Source organism: Adiantum capillus-veneris, chromosome 10, assembly GCF_014529385.1.
Source record: "Adiantum capillus-veneris isolate H3 chromosome 10, ASM1452938v2, whole genome shotgun sequence".
Lineage (NCBI taxonomy): Eukaryota > Viridiplantae > Streptophyta > Polypodiopsida > Polypodiales > Pteridaceae > Adiantum > Adiantum capillus-veneris.
Window position 1 is genome coordinate 117,637,786 of NC_140940.1, and position 19,520 is coordinate 117,657,305.

At 47.6% G+C, this 19,520-nt stretch overlaps 1 protein-coding gene across 1 annotated transcript in view; it reads left to right on the forward strand.

Moving 5' to 3' along the window:
- The window catches only part of LOC147449514 (protein CHAPERONE-LIKE PROTEIN OF POR1, chloroplastic-like), a 50,330-nt gene extending 31,170 nt beyond the window's left edge, over positions 1–19,160 (forward strand). Inside the window, exons 3-5 of the mRNA XM_086522629.1 lie at positions 17,930–18,309; positions 18,753–18,829; positions 18,915–19,160. Coding sequence (XP_086378755.1) covers positions 17,930–18,309; positions 18,753–18,829; positions 18,915–19,080 — 623 coding nt within the window. The 3' untranslated portion in view covers positions 19,081–19,160. The remainder of the gene's footprint in view (positions 1–17,929; positions 18,310–18,752; positions 18,830–18,914) is intronic.
- The last annotated feature ends 360 nt before the right edge of the window (positions 19,161–19,520 follow it).

Sequence of the window (19,520 nt, forward strand, 5' to 3'; positions counted from 1 at the left end):
TTGAAGCCAATTCTGGGGAAATGAAGTTGGCTTTGGCACCTGGATCAAAGAAGATAAGGACTGTTTGATCCCTGACCTTTCCCCATGCTCTGCAAAGCTCACTTGCATCTGAATTTGGCTTGTCGCCCACCATATCTGGCACTAGACCAGCCATGGGCTTCTTTCCTTTCCTGTCCTCCTTGTCTTCAGAATCAGCTGGCCTTTTCTTACACCCCACGTGATAGGCTATTTGGCATCCGCTGGGGATTATATTGTACTCAGTAATATACAGCCCTGACTTTTCCCAGCGAGAGAGAGAGAGAGAGAGAGAGAGAGAGAGAGAGAGAGAGAGAGAGAGAGAGAGAGAGAGAGAGAGAGAGAGAGAGAGAGAGAGAGAGAGAGAGAGAGAGAGAGAGAGAGAGAGAGAGAGAGAGAGAGATCTCTGTAGCGTGTATCTCTCCTTGTAGTGTGAGTTCTTCTGCAGAGAAGGAACGATTGCCAAGCTGCTGGCGTGGGCAAATTTTGAAGGGTTGGCTCCTCACTGGACGCCCATCCCAACGGCGTCTGGGTTGGATCCCCGCTCCTATGAGCGGGACATAACATAATGTTGCATGGACAGTTCATCATTCCTTGCGCTATGGCTGTGATCAGGGTGATCTCAGGGGCCGGAAGGCTAGATGGGTTGAGCTTATGCAAGAGTTTGACTTTGAGATCCGTTACAGAAAAGGATCTAGCAATCGAGCTGCTGATGCACTCAGCAGGATTCCTGAGGTTAGTGCCTTGTCTATGGCTGAAATCTCGACGGATTTCTATCTCTCTTTTCGAGGGCTATGTCGTTCCGATGGCCATTTTGGCAAGATATGGAACGAGGTCGAAGCGGGGCATGACTCGCATATAGGCTTGGGTGATCCGGAGACCCAAGTGAGTCGTGTTGGAGAGACGAGACGTCAACAATGTTCCATTAGAGGTGGACTATTGTTCAGAAATGGAAAAGTTTGCGTGTCGGAAACTGTTCGGAATGGGGGTGTCGCTTCCGATGGGGGGTGTGCGGCCTGTGCGCATGTGTCCTAGCGCTGGGCACCCGGGTTTTCTCATAAACTTGGCTTTGGTTTTTTTATTTGCCCTCGCCCTCCGTTAATAGAGGGAGTGAGAAAGTGCGCTCAGTGTCAGGTCAATAAGGCTTTGGTCAAGCGATATTTCTATTTGCCAAGAATGCGCTCTTACATAGAGGGCTATGTGAAGAAGTGCGCTCAGTGTCAGGTCAATAAGGCAGAGCCCCTTAGGAAAGCTGGCCTGCTACACCCATTGGAAATCCCAGATGCCAAGTGGCAAAGTATTTCCATGGACTTCATCGTTGGTTTGCCAAATACTAGTCGGGGCAATGACGCCATTTGGGTTGTGGTCGATACGCTCACAAAAATGGCGAAGATTATACAACGAAGTCGACAGTAAAAAGCCATGAGTTGGCGGTTTTATTTGTCGATCAGCTTTATAAGCTGTATGGTCTGCCAGAGGATATCGTCAGTGATCGAGATACTAAGTTCACTGGCCGATTTTGGCGAGATGTGTTTGCTCATCTTCAGACGAAGCTGAGTATGTCGTCTTCCGACGATCTTGAGTCCGACAAACAAACTGAGAGGATGAATGAGATGTTGAGAGCCTATGTCTCTCACAGGCAGTCTGATTGGGAAAGGTATCTTCCACAATTAGAGTTTGCCTATAATAGTAGCAAGCATTCTGCTACTGGTTTTAGCCCGTTCATGCTAATGTATGGATTTGAGCCTAAATCCCCAATTGCTATTCGCTTAGAAAAAGTCGAGGAACGCCAAGCTCGTGATTTCTTGTATGACATGCAAGAAATGCTCGAATTGGCTAAGGATAGTATAAGAACGGCTCTAGATCGAGTCACTACTTATGCTAATCAAAGCAGACCTCCCAGGACTCTAGAGGTGGGACAATGGGTTTATCTGAAGATACCCAAAGATTCCAAGACTATGCGAACAAGAAAGCATTATAAGCTTTCAACTAGATATTGTGGTCCGTTCTTGATCACAAAGAAAATTGGCCAAGTTGCCTATAAACTGGCTCTTCCTTCGGATGTTAGTGTACATCCAGTGTTTCATGTCAGCCGCCTTAAAGTAAAATTGGGCAAAGTTGACGTTGTTGTGCCTATCGAGGAAAATGTATGGCAAGATATGCAACCTGAGTATATTCCTCGGGAACCAGAGGCAGTTTTAGATCATTATACCCGTCATTCGCGCCAAAAGGCTTATGACGAGTACTTAATTACATGGAAGGGTCAATCTGAAAGGTTTGCCACTTAGCAACCGGTTAGAGCTCTAAAAGCTCAGTATCCCCACTTCATTTACGAGGACATCAATGATTCTTAAGGGGGGAAGTATGTTATGTCCCGCTCATAGGAGAGGGGATCCAGCCTAGACGCCGTCGGGATGGGCGTCCAATGTCCAAGCGCACGTAGTGTGAACATGGCCAGTGTGGCCGGCCATTATAATAAAAGGGAGGCCAAGGCCTCATTTGCAGTTATCGACCCCCAATGGTAGAGTGCTAGTGGTTAGCCCGCGAGGCTAGGAGTGCACAAGGTCACCTCGAGGGGGTGAGGCCGGGTGGTATGGGACGCTGTAACAAACTGCTGACGTGTCGAAGCCTAAAGAATGGAGCCAACTTACAGATGCCGGCCGAGGGGCCTAAACCCTAAGAAGAACAAGTAACAGAAGAAGAAGTCCTACCAACTTATGGGGACCCCGTTCGATGGGGCCCCAAGTGACATAAAGGATTCAAATAAAGCAGGACCCGCACACACACACAAACTGATGACGTGGCAGATTTTCCGAAAATTGCGATGTCATGATGACGTGGCAAGCTGTACGGAATTCCACGTTTTGCGTTGGCTGATGACATGGCAGGCTGTACGAATTTCCGTGATTTATGCTGGCAGTTTTTGGCATTGCTTTTTGGACGTGAAGCTTTTGAGTTTTGAAGGCTTTTCACTGTAAGTGCTTTTCAGGCCAAGGGCCTTTAAATACGAGGGTAGGGCTCATTCTCTGGTATGCTTCTTGGAGAAGGTGTAGAGTTTGGAGTACCGGCTTGTATTGTGTTGATGCAATATAAAGAAATACCGAAAGGGGCGCCAAGGTTTGGAGCCAATACTCTCTGGGGTGGAATTCCGCCACTGTGTCACGTGTCTTCTCTCTCTTTCAGTTCAGTTGTTATTGAAGTGCTAAAAGTCTGTTCAGTCTGTTCTTTGTATTGGCACGTGGTGCCCGTCTTGTGACAGTGGTATCAGAGCATCAGGCGTGTGCTTTTCTGAAAGCATACCGGTCCTACAAAAGAGCAGACAGGCTATTGGAAATTTATTCGAGGTATCTTCGTGCTCCAATCCAGACTTACTAGCCACTCCCACCCTTACTTCATCGCGCATCGGGTGCGCTCCCGTCTTCACCGCTCATGTCTTATAGGGCATAAGCCATTAAGAACATTTGCAAGGGAAGGATCTAAAATTTGTTTCGAGCTACTGTTTTTCTCAGAGACAGTACCATGCAGATGTCTATAGCTACCAAGCCGCACACTTCCAAGGACTTGGCCAGCTTTCAAGAAAATTTTTGCCCGAAGTTATATGGTTTCTGACATCTTCCTTCTGAGTGCAACTTTTGGTAGAGTGGCGTATCTTGAAATGCTTGTTGTGGAAACCCTAGCAGTTTATAACTTGAAATTTCTCGACATCTCTCAGTAGATGTCTCGTCACGAGCAGATAACCTTGGAGATCCATTGCGATTGCTATCTTGGGACTACCATTGCTGCCAACGAAAACACTGTTTGTCCAAGAGCTGATGGACCATGTTGTGCTCGGCTACGACCTCATGGAAGAAACCTAACCCTAATTTTTGGTGCAAGTTTCAGGATGGAAAGTCAGCCGACTTTTCGAGTGCGGTTGATGTCGAGATTGCTTTTTAAGTTTGAGTTCTGTTTGGTCTTGTTTGGTGAGCTTGTTTGGAATTTGTTTGAAATGGATGGTATCTGTTTTGAACCTGTGTTGGTGCCGATTTGAACTGTTTGACTCTGGTTTTAATACTGGTTTCATTGATTGGTGATTTTACTCCCGGGTGGAGAAGTGAGAAATACTGTTTTGGTATTGTTTGAACCTCGGAACAACGCTGGCCGATGCCTGGGGAGCGTTCCGTTGTATATATGCTAGAAAACCTCCGAACGACGCAGGCCGATGCTTGGGGAGCGTTTGGTTGTATGCTAGAACCTCCAAGCGACGCAGACTGCGGTCTGGGGAGTGTTTGGTTGTACAGTCCTTTGAGCTCATGGCCCGGACCTTTTTAGGTTATTTGCGGGGGGAGTGACGAGGTAGTCGTTGAGTAGCTTCATACCGCAGACCGTTTGTCTCGGGGGAGTGCTCAGCGGCACTGTTTATTGTGTCTTGTAACATGCATATGTAAGCATTTGTGTTGCATTGTGATGTGCCAATTATTGAATATTCCTAATTGGATGAGATTGCGTGGGTATGTAATTTTTTAGTGCATCAAGACACCCGTGGAAGATCAGTACGGTCTGGGTGTGATGGCTAATTTTACTACGCCGGAATATCAAGAGTTCCGATTTGGACGAAAGGAGAAGCTAACTCCTTGATCAAAAGAGCAGAAAGGAGAAGCTAACTTCTTGATCAAAACAGCCGAAAGGAGAAGCGAACTTCTCAATCAAAAGAGCAGAAAGGAGAAGCTAACTCCTTAATAAAAAGAGCAAACTGATTGTCCCTCGGAACGACCCTCGGAAATTTTTGAGCTAACTTGAGTTGTTTTGCAGATATGCTGTAATCGCGGACGATTACTCTCTTTCAAGAAGGGGAGATGTAACAAACTGCTGACGTGTCAAAGCCTAAAGAATGGAGCCAACTTACAGATGCCGGCCGAGGGGCCTAAACCCTAAGAAGAACAAGTAACAGAAGAAGTCCTCCTACCAACTTATGGGGACCCCGTCCGATGGGGCCCCAAGTGACATAAGGATTCAAATAAAGCAAGACCCGCATGACGTGGCAGATTTTTTGAAAATTGCGCTGTTATGATGACGTGGCAAGTTGTACGGAATTCCGCGTTTTGCGCTGGCTGATGACGTGGTAGGCTGTACGGATTTCCGTGATTTACGCTGGCAGCTTTTGGCATTGCTTTTTGGACCAGAAGCTTTTGAGTTTTGAAGGCTTTTCACTGTAAGTGCTTTGCAAGCCAAGGGCCTTTAAATATGAGGTTAGGGCTCATTCTCTGGCATGCTTCCTGGAGAAGGTGCAAAGTTTGGAGTACCGGCTTGTATTGTGTTGATGCAATATAAAGAGATACCGAAAGGGGAACCAAGGTTTGGGGCCGATACTCTCTGGGGTGGAATTCTGCCACTCTGTGTCTCGCGTGTCGTCTCTCTCTTTCAGTCCAGTTGTTATTGAAGTGCTAAAAGTCTGTTCAGTCTGTTCTTTTCTATTGGCACGTGGTGCCCGTCTTGTGATAGACGCTCGGTCTTACAGGTGCACGCCTACGTCCTCGGACACTGGCCCCAGCACGGGGGAGCTGCCGGATGGTGGCTATGGTCGGGTGGTTCGTCCGACGCGTGTCTTTAGGCGGTCCGTGTGCCGGGAGATCCACTCCTACGTTCGTTTCAGTACCCCAGCGAGCGTGGCGTTTCCCCGTTAGTACCGTCACCCCTTTAGTGTTTTTGGTAGCAAAACCTCATCATATCCTTGGCGTTTTCAGCCTTGTTACCAGACCAGTCCTAGTGACATTAGAATTCAGCCCAAGCATCAGATAAGCCAGCATTTCAGATTCAGCCCTTCATCTTCATCGTCATTTGCATCCTTGACATCAGCCGTAGCAGATCAGCCCATAGCCTCATCAGTTTGCAGATTTAGATCCAGATCCACTAGCGTTTTGCATTTTCAGCCCTTAGCCTCGCAAATTCAGGCATCAGTAGCAAGATTCCATCGACATCTCAGCATATAAGACCAATGTATCAGCATTCGTGCCATCTAAAGCAAATACGTCTGTAGCCCACGTCTTGTATCAGCATATAAGGCCCTTGGAGGGGGGTTTGGGACCCCACCCGGTGTTAGTCTTCTTTCTCTCTCTTTCATGGACAAAACCTTCACTCACATTATCATTCTCTCTTCACTCTCTAGTCTATTGCACAATTCTCTCATCAAGTAAAAGGAAAGCTCACGAAGTAAAAGAAACCTTGAGTATGCATTGACCACGTCAAAGGTGGTAGTGGAAGATGCAATAATTACAAGAACTGGCTCGTGATTCGGTGGACTCCTCGACTCCAATCTAGAATACCTACAATGCCACATACATCATGTGGAGAAGAGAGATTACTGAGGTAGAAAGAGACAGGACATCTGAGAGAGAGAGAGAGAGAGAGAGAGAGAGAGAGAGAGAGAGAGAGAGAGAGAGAGAGAGAGAGAGAGAGGCTCTCCATGCTGATAACAAACTGCTCATACAAGTGGCCGAGGGTGGAACTGACATGCCCAATGGATAGACCCGAGGTACACACTAGCGCAACTACTACTGACACTGCCAAGTGCTCTTGCACATGAGACCACTGGCATGGGTGCTCTAATAGAACGTGGAAATCTTTGTTCTTCTAGGCCGGCACCATTGAATGGGATGCCCTGAGGGGAAGACATGAAGGGGGAGATCTTCTGCTACCCACCGCCTATTGAAGGAGTGCCTGCAAGTATTGCCCATGGCTGCCAACAAACATCTCCATGGCTGCCCAACAAAAAATGTCACAGGCTGCTTGGAAACCCCCCCCCTCCTGGCGGCCAAAAACGCTAACAAGGGCCCCTACCTTGGGCACCATGCACGAACGAGAACACACACAAGAGATGACCCCCCGATACCTACATATAGGCACCAACCAGATTTGCCTGACCCTGCATCAGCCCCCCATGACTTGGTAATACTAGGGAAAAGCTGGGAAAAGGGCTAAATAGCCCCTAGGGGTCTGGGAGAAAAATGGGCCACCTGGGTATAAATACCCTAAGATTGTAAAAGACATAATGGCCATGGAACCAAGCCAAAACCCAAGGCTAAACATGGCTAGACATATCCTGACACGAGAAAACAACCTCACACTGGCCGGGCACAATCACAAAATAGCGCTTACTCCCTAATACCCGTCCCTAGGAGAAACTAGGACCGACTGGACGAATCCAGAGAGATGCGTGAACTCTAACAAAGCACTCATCCTAAATTCACACCATAAATCGCTTCTACTGCACATCGCTTTTTTGTTGTTAGAAGGCTCTTTTCGCAATGAAGCGGACATTGGCTTGTTTGAGGTGAAAGAGCCTGAATGCGTACCAAAGTCTTCCTTGGCGTGCGCCATAGGCTTGTGAATGGTATGAGACATCTGCTTCAAGCATTACCATCGAAGCTCTTTCATAAGAACACAACAAAACCACTCTACCTGCTGTATATAGGGAATCTTTCGAAAAGAAGCTACCATAAAAAATGTATCCCAAAACCTCTGGCAATAGGTAACTAAAGTGTCTTTCTTCGTCATCCACAGATGATTCCAAGCCGTGATGACATTTTTTTCATACCGCTCCGTTAACCATAAAGTAAAGATTCTTTTGAACTTTACCTACGACTTAGGTGCTTTCATGTGTAATAACAGGGGGGACCACCATGTCTGTGCATTACCTATAAGAAAAGACGCCACCTTTCGTATCTTGGAGGCTTCCGAGAAACGACCTCTAGAAAAAGCGATGTGAAACTGTTGTATGTATGTATGGGAGCCTGGAGGGCTCGATGGGTATCTTTACTACTTGACTCCCATCCTTGAACTCTTTGGTCTTCTTACTCTTCTTCTCTAGGTAATCATACCGAGTTGGTAGCATCAGGTGGTTCCGTTTCTTTCCATAGATAGTTCCAAATGTGTGGGAATCAGTATCCAAGGATGGAGTGTCCTCGGAACTACTAGAATGCTTGCGGTGCTTGCTAGACTTCTTCTTGGATGTGCGTTTCTTGCTTTTCTTGTTTTTCTCCGCTTCTTATGCTTCTTTTCCTCCTTGCTGGAATCAATCTGAAGACGAGGATGAAGATGGAGAACTGGGGTCATTCTCAAAGAGAACACGCTTTTGGGATTTACTAGCCTTCTCGAAAGTGGATTTTCGACCTAGATAGCGAGGATATTCCTACGAATTGCTCTTCTTCTGAGAATGCTTTGTGGTCTTCATCAACTGATTGACTTTCTGTTCAAGAGTGTCATCAAACTCTTCTTGCGAGTATAATTTCTGCTTTTTTGCACTCGGCTTTGCTTTCTTCTTCATTATTGATTGGAGAGGTGAATGGACGATGTCTCGTTTCGCCATCGCGAGTGAACCTCGTCAAGCGGGTGATTCTTTAGATACTTACGTTTTTTGGGTCCTTGGAGTACTTGATCATCCGTTTGCCACATGTTTCAACCTGCAGTTGACATTGGTACTCCATCTTGTCGAGATCTCCTGTCAGAAGCGGCCATGGTTCTCCCCGATTCCACGGAAGGAGGTCGGCTCCTGTTGGAATCTCCATTGTTCTCCTCTGCTCCTCTCTGGGATTGGAGTGCTCTTCATCTCCCCGAGGTCGGGTAGTCGGTGGAACACTTTCCTCTTTGTGGGATTCATTACTAGGGACCCATGTGTGCTGCGGGAAAGGGGATGGGATCCTTTGTAGAAGAGGAATCATTTGAGCTCTGATACCACTATACTAGGCTTGGACACTCCAAGCGAGAAATTTACAGCAACACGCTCTAGAAAATGCATCAACAAACTTGGAGAGAGAGAGAGAGAGAGAGAGAGAGAGAGAGAGAGAGAGAGAGAGAGAGAGAGAGAGAGAGAGAGAGAGAGAGAGAGAGAGAGAGACTCTGCTACCTCTGCCTGTGCGAACCCGGTTCCTGCCAGCGCGCGAAACCCTAACCCTAACTGCGCGCGAAACCCTACCCCTGCCTGCGCGCGCGCGACCTCCGCCCTGCTGCGCGCGAACCCCGCCCTGTTGCGCGCGAAACCCTAACTGCGCTGCTATGCGCGAACCTTGCCCTGGTGCCAGTGCGAACCCTACCCCTGCCTGTCGTGTGACCTGCCTGCAGCCTTAACAGCCCACATCTGAAAACCCTAATTCCGTGAAACCCTAATTCCACGAAACCCTAACAGCCTGTAAACCCTAACTGTGCGTATCTTTCTATCGCTTGCAAGAGAGAGAGAGAGAGAGAGAGAGAGAGAGAGAGAGAGAGAGAGAGAGAGAGAGAGAGAGAGAGAGAGAGAGAGAGAGAGAAGAGAGAGAGAGAGAGAGAGAGAGAGAGAGAGAGAGAGAGAGAGAGAGAGAGAGAGAGAGAGAGAGAGAGAGAGAGAGAGAGAGAGAGAGAGAGAGAGAGAGCGTCCAAGCTTCATTTCGGGTCTTGCTTTTCCCATTTGCCAGTCTGGCCCATTCTTCATGGCTGCTTTGCCGGTCTCGAATGCTACACACGGCGCTCCATCACCACTTGCCTGTCGCGTGGACTGTACTGGCGACCTGTTGACACGCATTGACTCCAAAATACAACACTTGGCACAGCATGCCTTGGTTGGCCGGATGATTGGACAGTCTCCACCTCGCTCTTCTATATGTGATTGGTGTCAGACTGCATTGGGCACTACTCAGGGACGGGTCTCGGAGCTTACATTCCTTGGCAAGGGCATATTCATGGTACGTCTTTCAGATCCCGCCACTGCCTGAGCTCTCCTGGCTTGCTCTCCGATACTCTCTGATCGCAGGATGATATACTTGACGAGGTGGTATGCCGAGTTTACTACTGAGGAGTTTGACAGTCGACACCTTATTCCCAGATTCCCTCTGACTCTCTCCTTCCCGGATATGCCTCTTCATTTTATTGATGAGCATCTCCTTCAGATGATTGCTGCTCATTTTGGCACAGTAGTTCCAGGATCCTGCATCTTCTCATCTGGTCCACCTCGCATTCAGGTCCTGGTGTTTGGGGATACTTCATTACCAGATACAGTTAGTGTGGTTGTGCGCGATCGAGACTACTCTTGCCGAATGGTAGTCACTGGCCGCCCAGGACAGTGCTTACGTTGTCACGAGATGGGACACTTGGCACGTGATTGCCCCACCTAGCCACGCCATCCGCGACAACAACAGCAGGCTCGTGGCACTCATGCTCAGCCACATGGTCAGCGTCAACAACCGGTTCCTCCTACTACTACTCGAGCACCTCAGCAGCCTGCAGGTGCTCCTCGAGCTTCGACCCTCCATGTTCCTCCCTCCGCTTCAGCTCCTACTGAGGTTGCATGGCAGACAGTGGGTCGTAACCATTCCTTCCGTCCTTGTCAGCAACCTACAACTCATAAAGTCCCCAGGTTACCTCTCCTGCTCCCTCTCAAGTTTCCACCACCTCCTTACCCCCTGCTTCTCCTCGCCATTCTTCTTCAGCACAGGATCACTTACCTCTGCCACCAGCTCCTCCTTCACTTGCCGTTCCCCCGCCCGCTCCTTCCCCTCTTCCCGAGGTCCCTATTCCCATGCAGATGGATCATTCACCGCTATTACCTCTCCCTTTTCCTCCTCTCCCTCTCGCCCTTACTCCCTCCCCTCCACCTTCTGGTCCTCCCCCTCCCTCAGCTGCTCATACTTACGTCCCACGCAGTTTTCTCAGCTCCGGTCCTCTTTCCTGGGGCACTCATCGGGCTGAAATGTGCGGTGACTCAGAAGGACCATTGCGAGTGCAGCTCTACCTTATGCATCACAAGCCAGGTTGTGTTCCCTCTTTAATAGGCAGTCGCTCTCAGCCCACCCATTCCTTTTTCCTTCCATTCCACGCAGCTCAGGAATGGTCCGAGGATCAGGTTCTACATTTTGTGCATGCACAATCTATGGCTCAGCTTCATTTATGGTTGTCTACTTCCGCTCCGGATGTATTGTCTTCACACTTCCCTTCATGTATTGGTGCTATGGAATGGAGTGATGTTTATGCTTGCTATTCATTGCCTATGGTCATTCATGTATCCTCAGATGTGGTGCTTCCTATGTCTATGCGCATTTGGGGTGTCAAAGCTGCAGCATCGGTAATGCAATGTAAACAAGCTGTGGTCCGCAGTTGGTGCAATGAGACACCATATTTTAGAGAGGGCTTGCGGGTTGCTTTCCTACCGCCCGAAGCTCACCCCTTGGATGGCCCAGCTGCCTCCAAGAAGATGCGCAGTTAGTCAAATGCTTTACCAATTCTTTCATGCAGACTATGGATTTACATGTAGTTTCTTGAAATGCTAATGGTTTACAGACTTCTCGGGTAAGAGGTTCCCGTAAGCTTTTACTTCGCAGAGATTTACACGCTCATGTAGTAGGCACCGTGGATATATTACTAGTTCAGGAGCATAAGATTGCCACTCCCTTTGGTAATCTCATGCCTTCGAGTGCTCACACTTTTTGGGAGCCTGCTCTGGGCATTCATGGACAGAGTTGCGGTGTATGCATTTCAGTGGGGCCACGTTACTTGGCCTCAGTTCAGCAGCATGGCACCCTTGTCGCTGGCAGAGCAATCTATGTTTCTATTCGGATTCGGGACTCTATCATTGGTTTTATGTCAGTCTATTCACCCACTACTCCTCGGGAGAGGGCTACTTTTTGGTCTTCCTTGGTTGCTGTTCTACCTGCTGTAGACTCTTGGGTTGTTGGAGGCGACTTCAACAACGTCGAGAGCGACTCTGATTGGCGATCCATCACACCTCTAGTTCTATCATCCATTTCTCCCGATGAGCAGCGAGCTTGGGATCGATTTCTTCTAGCTATTCAAGGTGTTGACGCCTGGCACATACCCTCTTTTGGTCACCACCCTGCTACACTTCATTACTCGTGGGGGTTTCAGAGACAGCAGGGGAGATTATTAGAGCGACTTGATCATTTTTACATTGGCCCTTGGGCAGCAGCTCTAGGTGGATTTACTACTATTTGGAGAGGGACCAGCCTCTCAGATCATATACCCATCTCATTGTTTATCTCCTTCACTAGATCCTCTGCACAGAGACGAGGCCGCCGCATCCCTGACAGTGTTCTCACCGCTGAAGTTTTGCAGCAGCAGATTCGTGACTTATGGTCCACGGGTGCTTCTTATTGTGGTCCCCCTGGTGAGTTCCTTGCTCATTGCATTACTCAGTCTAGTATTTATTGCCGTGATCAGACTGCTATTATTCATCGTCAATTGAGAGTACGCGAGTCTGATCTTCACATTCCTCTTGGTTCCACTCAGCGCTTGCTTGAGGAGTGGCCACAGGATGCTTATCTCGCTGCTAGACAGACAGAGCTCACAGAGGAAATTCGTCGCGTACAGGAGGCTAGGTCTGAGTTCACTCATCATACTTCAGTATCTCATTGGATAGCTAAAGCTGATTGAATGAATAAAGCCTTCTTTGCTGCGCATAAAGAGCGCCCTCTTGGCACCACCCTTCGGACTTTGTGCGATGCTCAGGGGACACTACATATGCATCTTGATGTTATTCTTGATATGTCTGCAGATTATTTTGAGGCATTGTTCACTGCTGATGTATGCACTACTGAGGTTTTGCTTGCCCGTGAGCAGATCTGGCATCACACCCGACGCCGTTGTACATACACTATGGCCGAGATCTTGTTGGCACCCTTCACACTTGCAGAGCTTCATGGTGCTATCGAGAGTCTAGATCCATCCTCCTGTCCAGGAGAGGATGGCCTCACTAGAGATTTCTTTTTGACTTATTGGGATGTATTGCATATACCATTGCTTCGCGGTTGTCAGGACATCTTTGCATCAGGATATATGCATTCGGATCTTTGCTCAGGTCTCATATCTCTTATTCCGAAAGGGGGTGACACCACTCAACTCCGCCAGTGGAGACCTATTACCCTACTCCCTTCGGTCTATAAGATATTAGCGTTACTGATCAGCCATCGCTTGCGACCGTTCTTACCAGATATTATTCATACTTCTCAGACAGGCTTTGTCATGGATCGATGCATACTGGATAATATCTTCACTTTTTATGAGGTAGCAGAGTGGGCCAGATCATCTTCTGAACCTCTCGCTTTTTTCATCCTTGACTTCGAGAAAGCCTACGATCGTGTTGAGTGGGACTTTCTTGAAGGATCATTAGCCAGGATGGGTTTCCCTTCGAGATGGATCTCAGGCATTTCCGCTCTCTTCAGGACTGCCAGCAGTGCTATTACTATTGGTGGCCGTGTCAGTCGCAGTTTTGAGCTTTCTCGATTTGTTCGTCAGGGATGTCCTTTAGCAGCATATCTGTATCTGTTTGTCGGAGAGACTATGTCCGACTTTCTTCGTGCTCAGAGTCATGCATTTCGTGGCTTGACAGTGCCAGTACCTTCAACTGCGGACCTTATCGATCAGGAATTTGCTGATGACACTATGCTGATGTTGCGCTATTTGCTAGCAGCTCTTGATGCCATGCGGGAGGCCCTAGAGGTTTTTTGCATTGCCAGTGGTGCACGCATTAACTGGCATAAATCCTATGGGTTACTGGTTGGCAGTGATGACATACCTACTTGGGGGGTAGCTGATGGTTTCACATGGCTGCAGCTGGGTCAGACATGCAGATATCTGGGCTTTCAGGTTGGATTTGACGTTTCCTCACAGCAACAGTTTGCACCCGTACTACAGTCTATTCGTAGGAAGCTATGTCATTGGTCTTCACGTCATCTGTCGTTGGCTGGCCGCGCATTGGTCGCCAACCGGGTCATTCTGGCTACAGTATGGTATATGGCCTCTTGTTGGATGCTACATTCTGGTGTGATAGCTCAGCTCCGCAGACTAGTGCGGAACTTTTTATGGAGTGGCACAGATGGGACTACTGATACTCGTGCTCGAGTTCGTTTGTCCACGATTATTCGTCCTAGGTCAGAGGGAGGCCTTGGCATTATTGATCGAGAATTACAGAGCCGCGCCCTTCTTACCAAGCTTATTGTTCGGGGTCTTTTTCACGGCCAAGAACCTTGGAAGATACTTCTTCAGGCCGCTCTTTGCACAGCGACTCCACGCCTCAGCACTAGAGATGGTCATACTTGGCATACAGGGTATCGTTTTCTCTTTACGGATGCCCCCTTGTTCACCAGCACCCTCTCACCTTTCATTCGATCACTCCTTCGGATTTGGGTTTCCATGCGACGGGCTATCATACGCTCACCTCCCTCATGTCGTGAGGAGATTGAGCGCCAGCCTCTCATTTGGAATGATGCAGTTCTTGATTCTTCGGTTAATCCACCCCGTCAACTTGGAGAGAGGACTCACATTGATTGGGCTGCTTGGGACACTGGCCTTGCTTCCTCTATGCGGTTGTTTCATGAGACACGTATGCTGGATGCAGATTTTGTGGCAGAACATTATGACATTGGTCGCGGGGTGACAGACAGACTGCTTGAGATTGACTCCGCCGTTCCTTCACAGTGGGACGTAGTCATGCGAGGCACGGTTCAGATGCCTCCACATAGTGGCTGGGAAGGTCTCTTTGCTCAGAGCACTCTCTTATTAGTTCGTTTAGACACCATGCTGTTCACAGTTGATACAGACTACTCTCAGGGGATTCATGCTAGATTGACATATGATACCACCTCTCCGCACCTTGTCTACCCCGGCGCTCGATGGGAGGCCATACGAGTAGTTGGCTCCCGCGAGAAGCGTCGTTGTGTTGACCCCCGTTTCGCTTCTGCTGATGCCGCCCTTTGGAGGCTTTGGGTGTGGGAGGGTCGTGCCCTATCTCAGCTTTATTGGGACCCAAGAGAGTGGCATTGGCCTCACTCTAACCCCACTGGTGCACCTGTATCATTCTTTGAGTAGACTGTCAGAATTGGAAGATTAGCATTGATGAGACAGCACCCAGAGCAGCCCACTCGTATGCGTTTCTGGTTACATTCAGGTCTCTCCCATGCCTATGTACAGCAGTTTTGGTCAGCCATCTGGGATTTACATGCAGCTCGTCGTATTTCTTTTTTCATGTGGATGATTGCACATGCAGGACTTCTAGTTGGGACTTGGCTAGCTACTATGGGTCATGATCCGTTATGTACTCGATGTCCTTTGCGACTACATGAGTCACCTGCACACTGTTGGTCATGCTCGTCTTCTCATATAATGTGGCTAGTAGTTTGCTTTTTACTTAGCAGAGCCGGTGTTCAGCATGGATTTCTCACTTGGGGATCTGTCTCATGGTTGATGCCGATGCCCGGACCGCATCTTTTCTACGAGGGCTCATACACAGATCCAGCTCTTATGCTTACCTCAACTGGTTCTTGGCGAGGGACTTTGGCTATGTTACCACAGATCGCTTGGCAGGGGGATCCTCAGACACGTGATGAAGTTTTTTCAGTCATCACTAGCATTACACTATGGAATGTTTGGAGAGCTCGTTGTCTTCACATTCTCAGTGCGGCTCCACAGCTCCTTCAGGATACCCTCACTGCCATTTGGCTGGACATCATTCACACCCTGATTTGGCAGTGGGGTTCTTCCTCAGATACATCTAGAGCAGCCGAGGCTCGTCGATTTGCCTTCCTTCGGCGTTGGGCCCGATCTCCACTCTTCTTCACACTTACAGGTGGCCAAATTACATGGCAATATGCCCCCCCTCGGTGGTTTCTCCTCCACTCATCACACAGACCACCATGAGATTGTTCTAGTCGAGTTGTCACTATAGTGGCTCTCACCCTTACATTCAGCTTGTACACCCCACGTGATAGGCTATTTTGGCATCCGCTGGGGATTATATTGTACTCAGTAATATACAGCCCTGATTTTTCCGAGAGAGAGAGAGAGAGAGAGAGAGAGAGAGAGAGAGAGAGAGAGAGAGAGAGAGAGAGAGAGAGGGAGGCTGGTGTCAACATCCGGGAGTGGCTCTCGTGCACTCTAGCTCGGAGGAAATGATCTTGCTCGACAGAGGTACTTTCATTGCTATTTTTTCATCAAAGGAACTTTCCTCTAGGATCATTAGCCGCACTCCTCTAGTCAACAGCGGCAGAGTGCTGAGCAACAACACAATGTAGAACAAACACAACGACAGAGACAAACAAGTAGACAGGGACATACACAACCTATCCTTGTTTACAGAAGGATAGTGAGAGAGAGGTTGGCAAAGGCAGAGCAACCCACAAATAGACCTCTGGAGGAGAGATTACCGGACCGGGATCGAGAGGACGTACTAGAGAAGTTGGACAGAGGGCTAGAGGAGGATCAACGGTCGATGGCAATTAAAGAGCAGCTTTAGTTTTCCCAGGATAGACCAATCTGGCAGGCTTTGGATCTCTTGGAGCTGCAATCACAAGTGCCTCTCACAATAGGCTTTGTTCAGGCCTCAGGGGGAGTAGGAGAGTGAGTCTTCGCAGTTTGCTGAGGATTTGGACTATTCTGCAGGTTTTGCATCTCCAACAGATGTCCCACTTTCTGAGATCCTGCCACCTCAATTCTTTGCGGTTGGTCCATGGAGATCTCAAAGTGCTTTCCTGCAGTTATCAGGAACGTCACATTTTCCTCGCCACAGAGAGAGCACGGATGATCAGATTTAGAGTATAGGTTTTACATGGCGATTCCTTCTGGACGAGGGAGGCTGTCTATCATTACAGGAGCAGTCAATGGTTGAGGCCAATTACTTTATGGATATCAGGCAGTTTGCAGATTTGTTTGAGAGTCAATTTGGTGAGGCCTTATGGAAGCTGGTTTGGTCAGAGAGATGTGCATCTTGGTACCTTCCCTTGGCTTTTGAGGTGGACAACAAGTGGGTTCCCCCTGCCTCTCTATAGTTTGGTTGTGCCATAGATCCTCATCCTTTTTTGGAGTTCATCATCAAGAAATGTTAGAATGGATGCGGATGATTTTGGAGGGACAGCCTAGGGGTTTCATAGATCCTTAGCTTTTGTGAGTTGCTAGAGGAGGTCTTTATAGCGGATGCTTTATATTAGTCAGATAAACAACAACATTGGACTTGGTAATTTTCACTACATCGCCCGAGGTGGACAAAGCTTTGGGCAGATTTGTGTAGGCTTGATTAATATCCATATAGCTAGTCTTCACCACCTGGTTAAAGTATCTTTATCCCTAGATGTTTCCTGTAATTTGTTATGGGATTTTTCCCCACGATCTCATTGTACATCCGTCAAGGTTTTTCCCATATTTCTTGTATATGGAGGCAAAGGGTCAAGCCCCACTTTTTTGGAGAGAGAGAGAGAGAGAGAGAGAGAGAGTCGACATGGAACGGCAGAGTTTCGTTCCCAGATGCATTCGCCCCAACGATTGGCACCCCTTTTGGTACTTTTGTGTTTACTACTTGGCAAAGGTACAAGGTTGGGGCCTTTGTCTGCCTCCTTTGCACTAGGAATGTATTATGTGACGCTGATGATGATGATGAGGATGTAGGGTAGGCTTACATACATACCTACTCTAGTTACCCTCATTTATATTTATTTCTATGTTCCCTAGATATTGTACTAGTCACACATGGATGTAACCTTTTGGTCTCATATGTCATTTTGGCCTTTTGAAGACGTTAATGTAACATTTTATTGCATTTTCATCTCTCTCTCTCTCTCTCTCATGCCTACTTTGCTTGATACACCAGAATGGAATGTAAAGTGGATGTACTTGAATGGCCTCTATAGTTCAACCTCTACAACCTGTAATAGGAATTGTTGGACTTTTGGTTGTATAATGCATAAGTTACATTGTTGCGTAGTGCAAGCATGGAGCTATTGTCGAGGATGCATGGGTGTGAGCTGTGTGTTTAGAAGGTCTCTTAGACGAACTTAATGTTGGAACTTCACAAGATACAAAGAACTATCATTTCTAGCTCCACACATTGCATGCTTGTTCATAGAAGTTGGAGCATTGGGTTATATATACCTGCTAAATGGCTCTTTGTTGATGCCTTCTCTTACAGGTATGGCAGTTTTTCCGAAGATAAATGTTGGAGATCCATATAAGCGGCTAGGTATTCCCCGTGATGCTTCTGAAGAAGAAATCCGAGAAGCTTACAAATATCTCATGGCACAGTATGGTTGGCATGATAAAAGCAGGACTTCCATTGAAACTGCCTATGACAAAATTCTATTGGAGAGTCTGAAGTCTAGGAGGAGCCCCAAAATCGACGTTCAAAAAGCCTTGAGAAATAATTATGCAAAGCTGCCACCCTGGGTTCGCAACTTGTCGAATATATATGATGTTCCTTCTTCAAAAGTAATCTTAATTAGGGCAGCATTTTTTACTCTCTTGGGAGTATGGAGTGCACTTGATCAGACACAAGGAGGACCAGCATTCCAGGTAATGCGGCTGGAAACTCTCTCTCTCTCTCTCTCTCTCTCTCTCTCTTCTTTCCTTCTCATGTGTGTGGTGTGAGAAGAGAAGAGGGAACTGAAGTGTGGTAGAGTGGTTATCCCAGTGCCCTCTTGAACAACAGATCTTGAGTTCAAGACTTGTCGGATAAATCTTTGAGGTCTCTTGGGAATGTTCCTACACGTTTAAACCCCCCCCCCCCCCCCCCCCCGCCGAGCCTTAAGATAGTGGCCACCTCAATGTGTCAGCATGCATGCGTGTGCGAGTACACAGGCACACATGCATAAACCAGAAAAACACGTGCTCACATGCATCTGTGCGCTAGGAGCTTGCAAATGTATGTGCATGATACAGCCTTGAAGGTGTTCTGTGTGAGTCATGCGCACGGGGGAAACAACATTCACAAAAGCTTTGTGGTGATTGGAATGTAGGTTGCGGTTTCTCTTGTTGGTTGCATTTATTTTCTGAACGACCGACTCCGGAGCAAATGGAAAGCATTGTTTGCAGGGTAAGCTTACTTTCAAAGAGATTTGTTGACTCGTTTGTGGTATGCCCTCCCAAGGTTTCAAATAAGGAAGAATTTGCATTTGCAGGATTGGTAGCTTTGTGATTGGCTGGGTGTTGGGCTCTGTCGTTGCATCATTTTTACCCGGTAAATTGTACCCCAAGTCTTGGACCACGGAGATTATTACAGCTTTGATCTCCTATGTAATTCTATGGTTTTCATGTACATTCTTCCGGAACACTGCCCGGGCTTAGTTTTTTAGAGTGGGATGCGACAAAAAGCAATGACATTCGTTGTCTTAAATACAGGAGAAGAGCAGAGGTTTTCATTTTTCTATTCATGTTCTGATTCATTTTCTTTTTAGCATGGAAGGCTTCATCCTCAACATGCAGCGGTGCCCTCCAGTAAGAGGGGTGTTTTCCCGTCGTATTTTTCAATATTATCGAATGGAGAGACTTGTTATTTCCTTTCTATTTATATAGGAAACGATGAGGACAATTTATAGTTGTTGTGATATCATAAGTTAGAACTGTGACTGAAAGATAAGACAAATGAGAAATGAGATAAACAGAAACTTCTCCAAGTTAGCTATCAAAGGAAGAAATCTTTCCAATGAATTTTTTTTCTTAGGAAGAGTGCTTTATTGAGGGTTGCTTTTAGTAGATCATAGGGCTATCATCTGTTTGACAAGCTC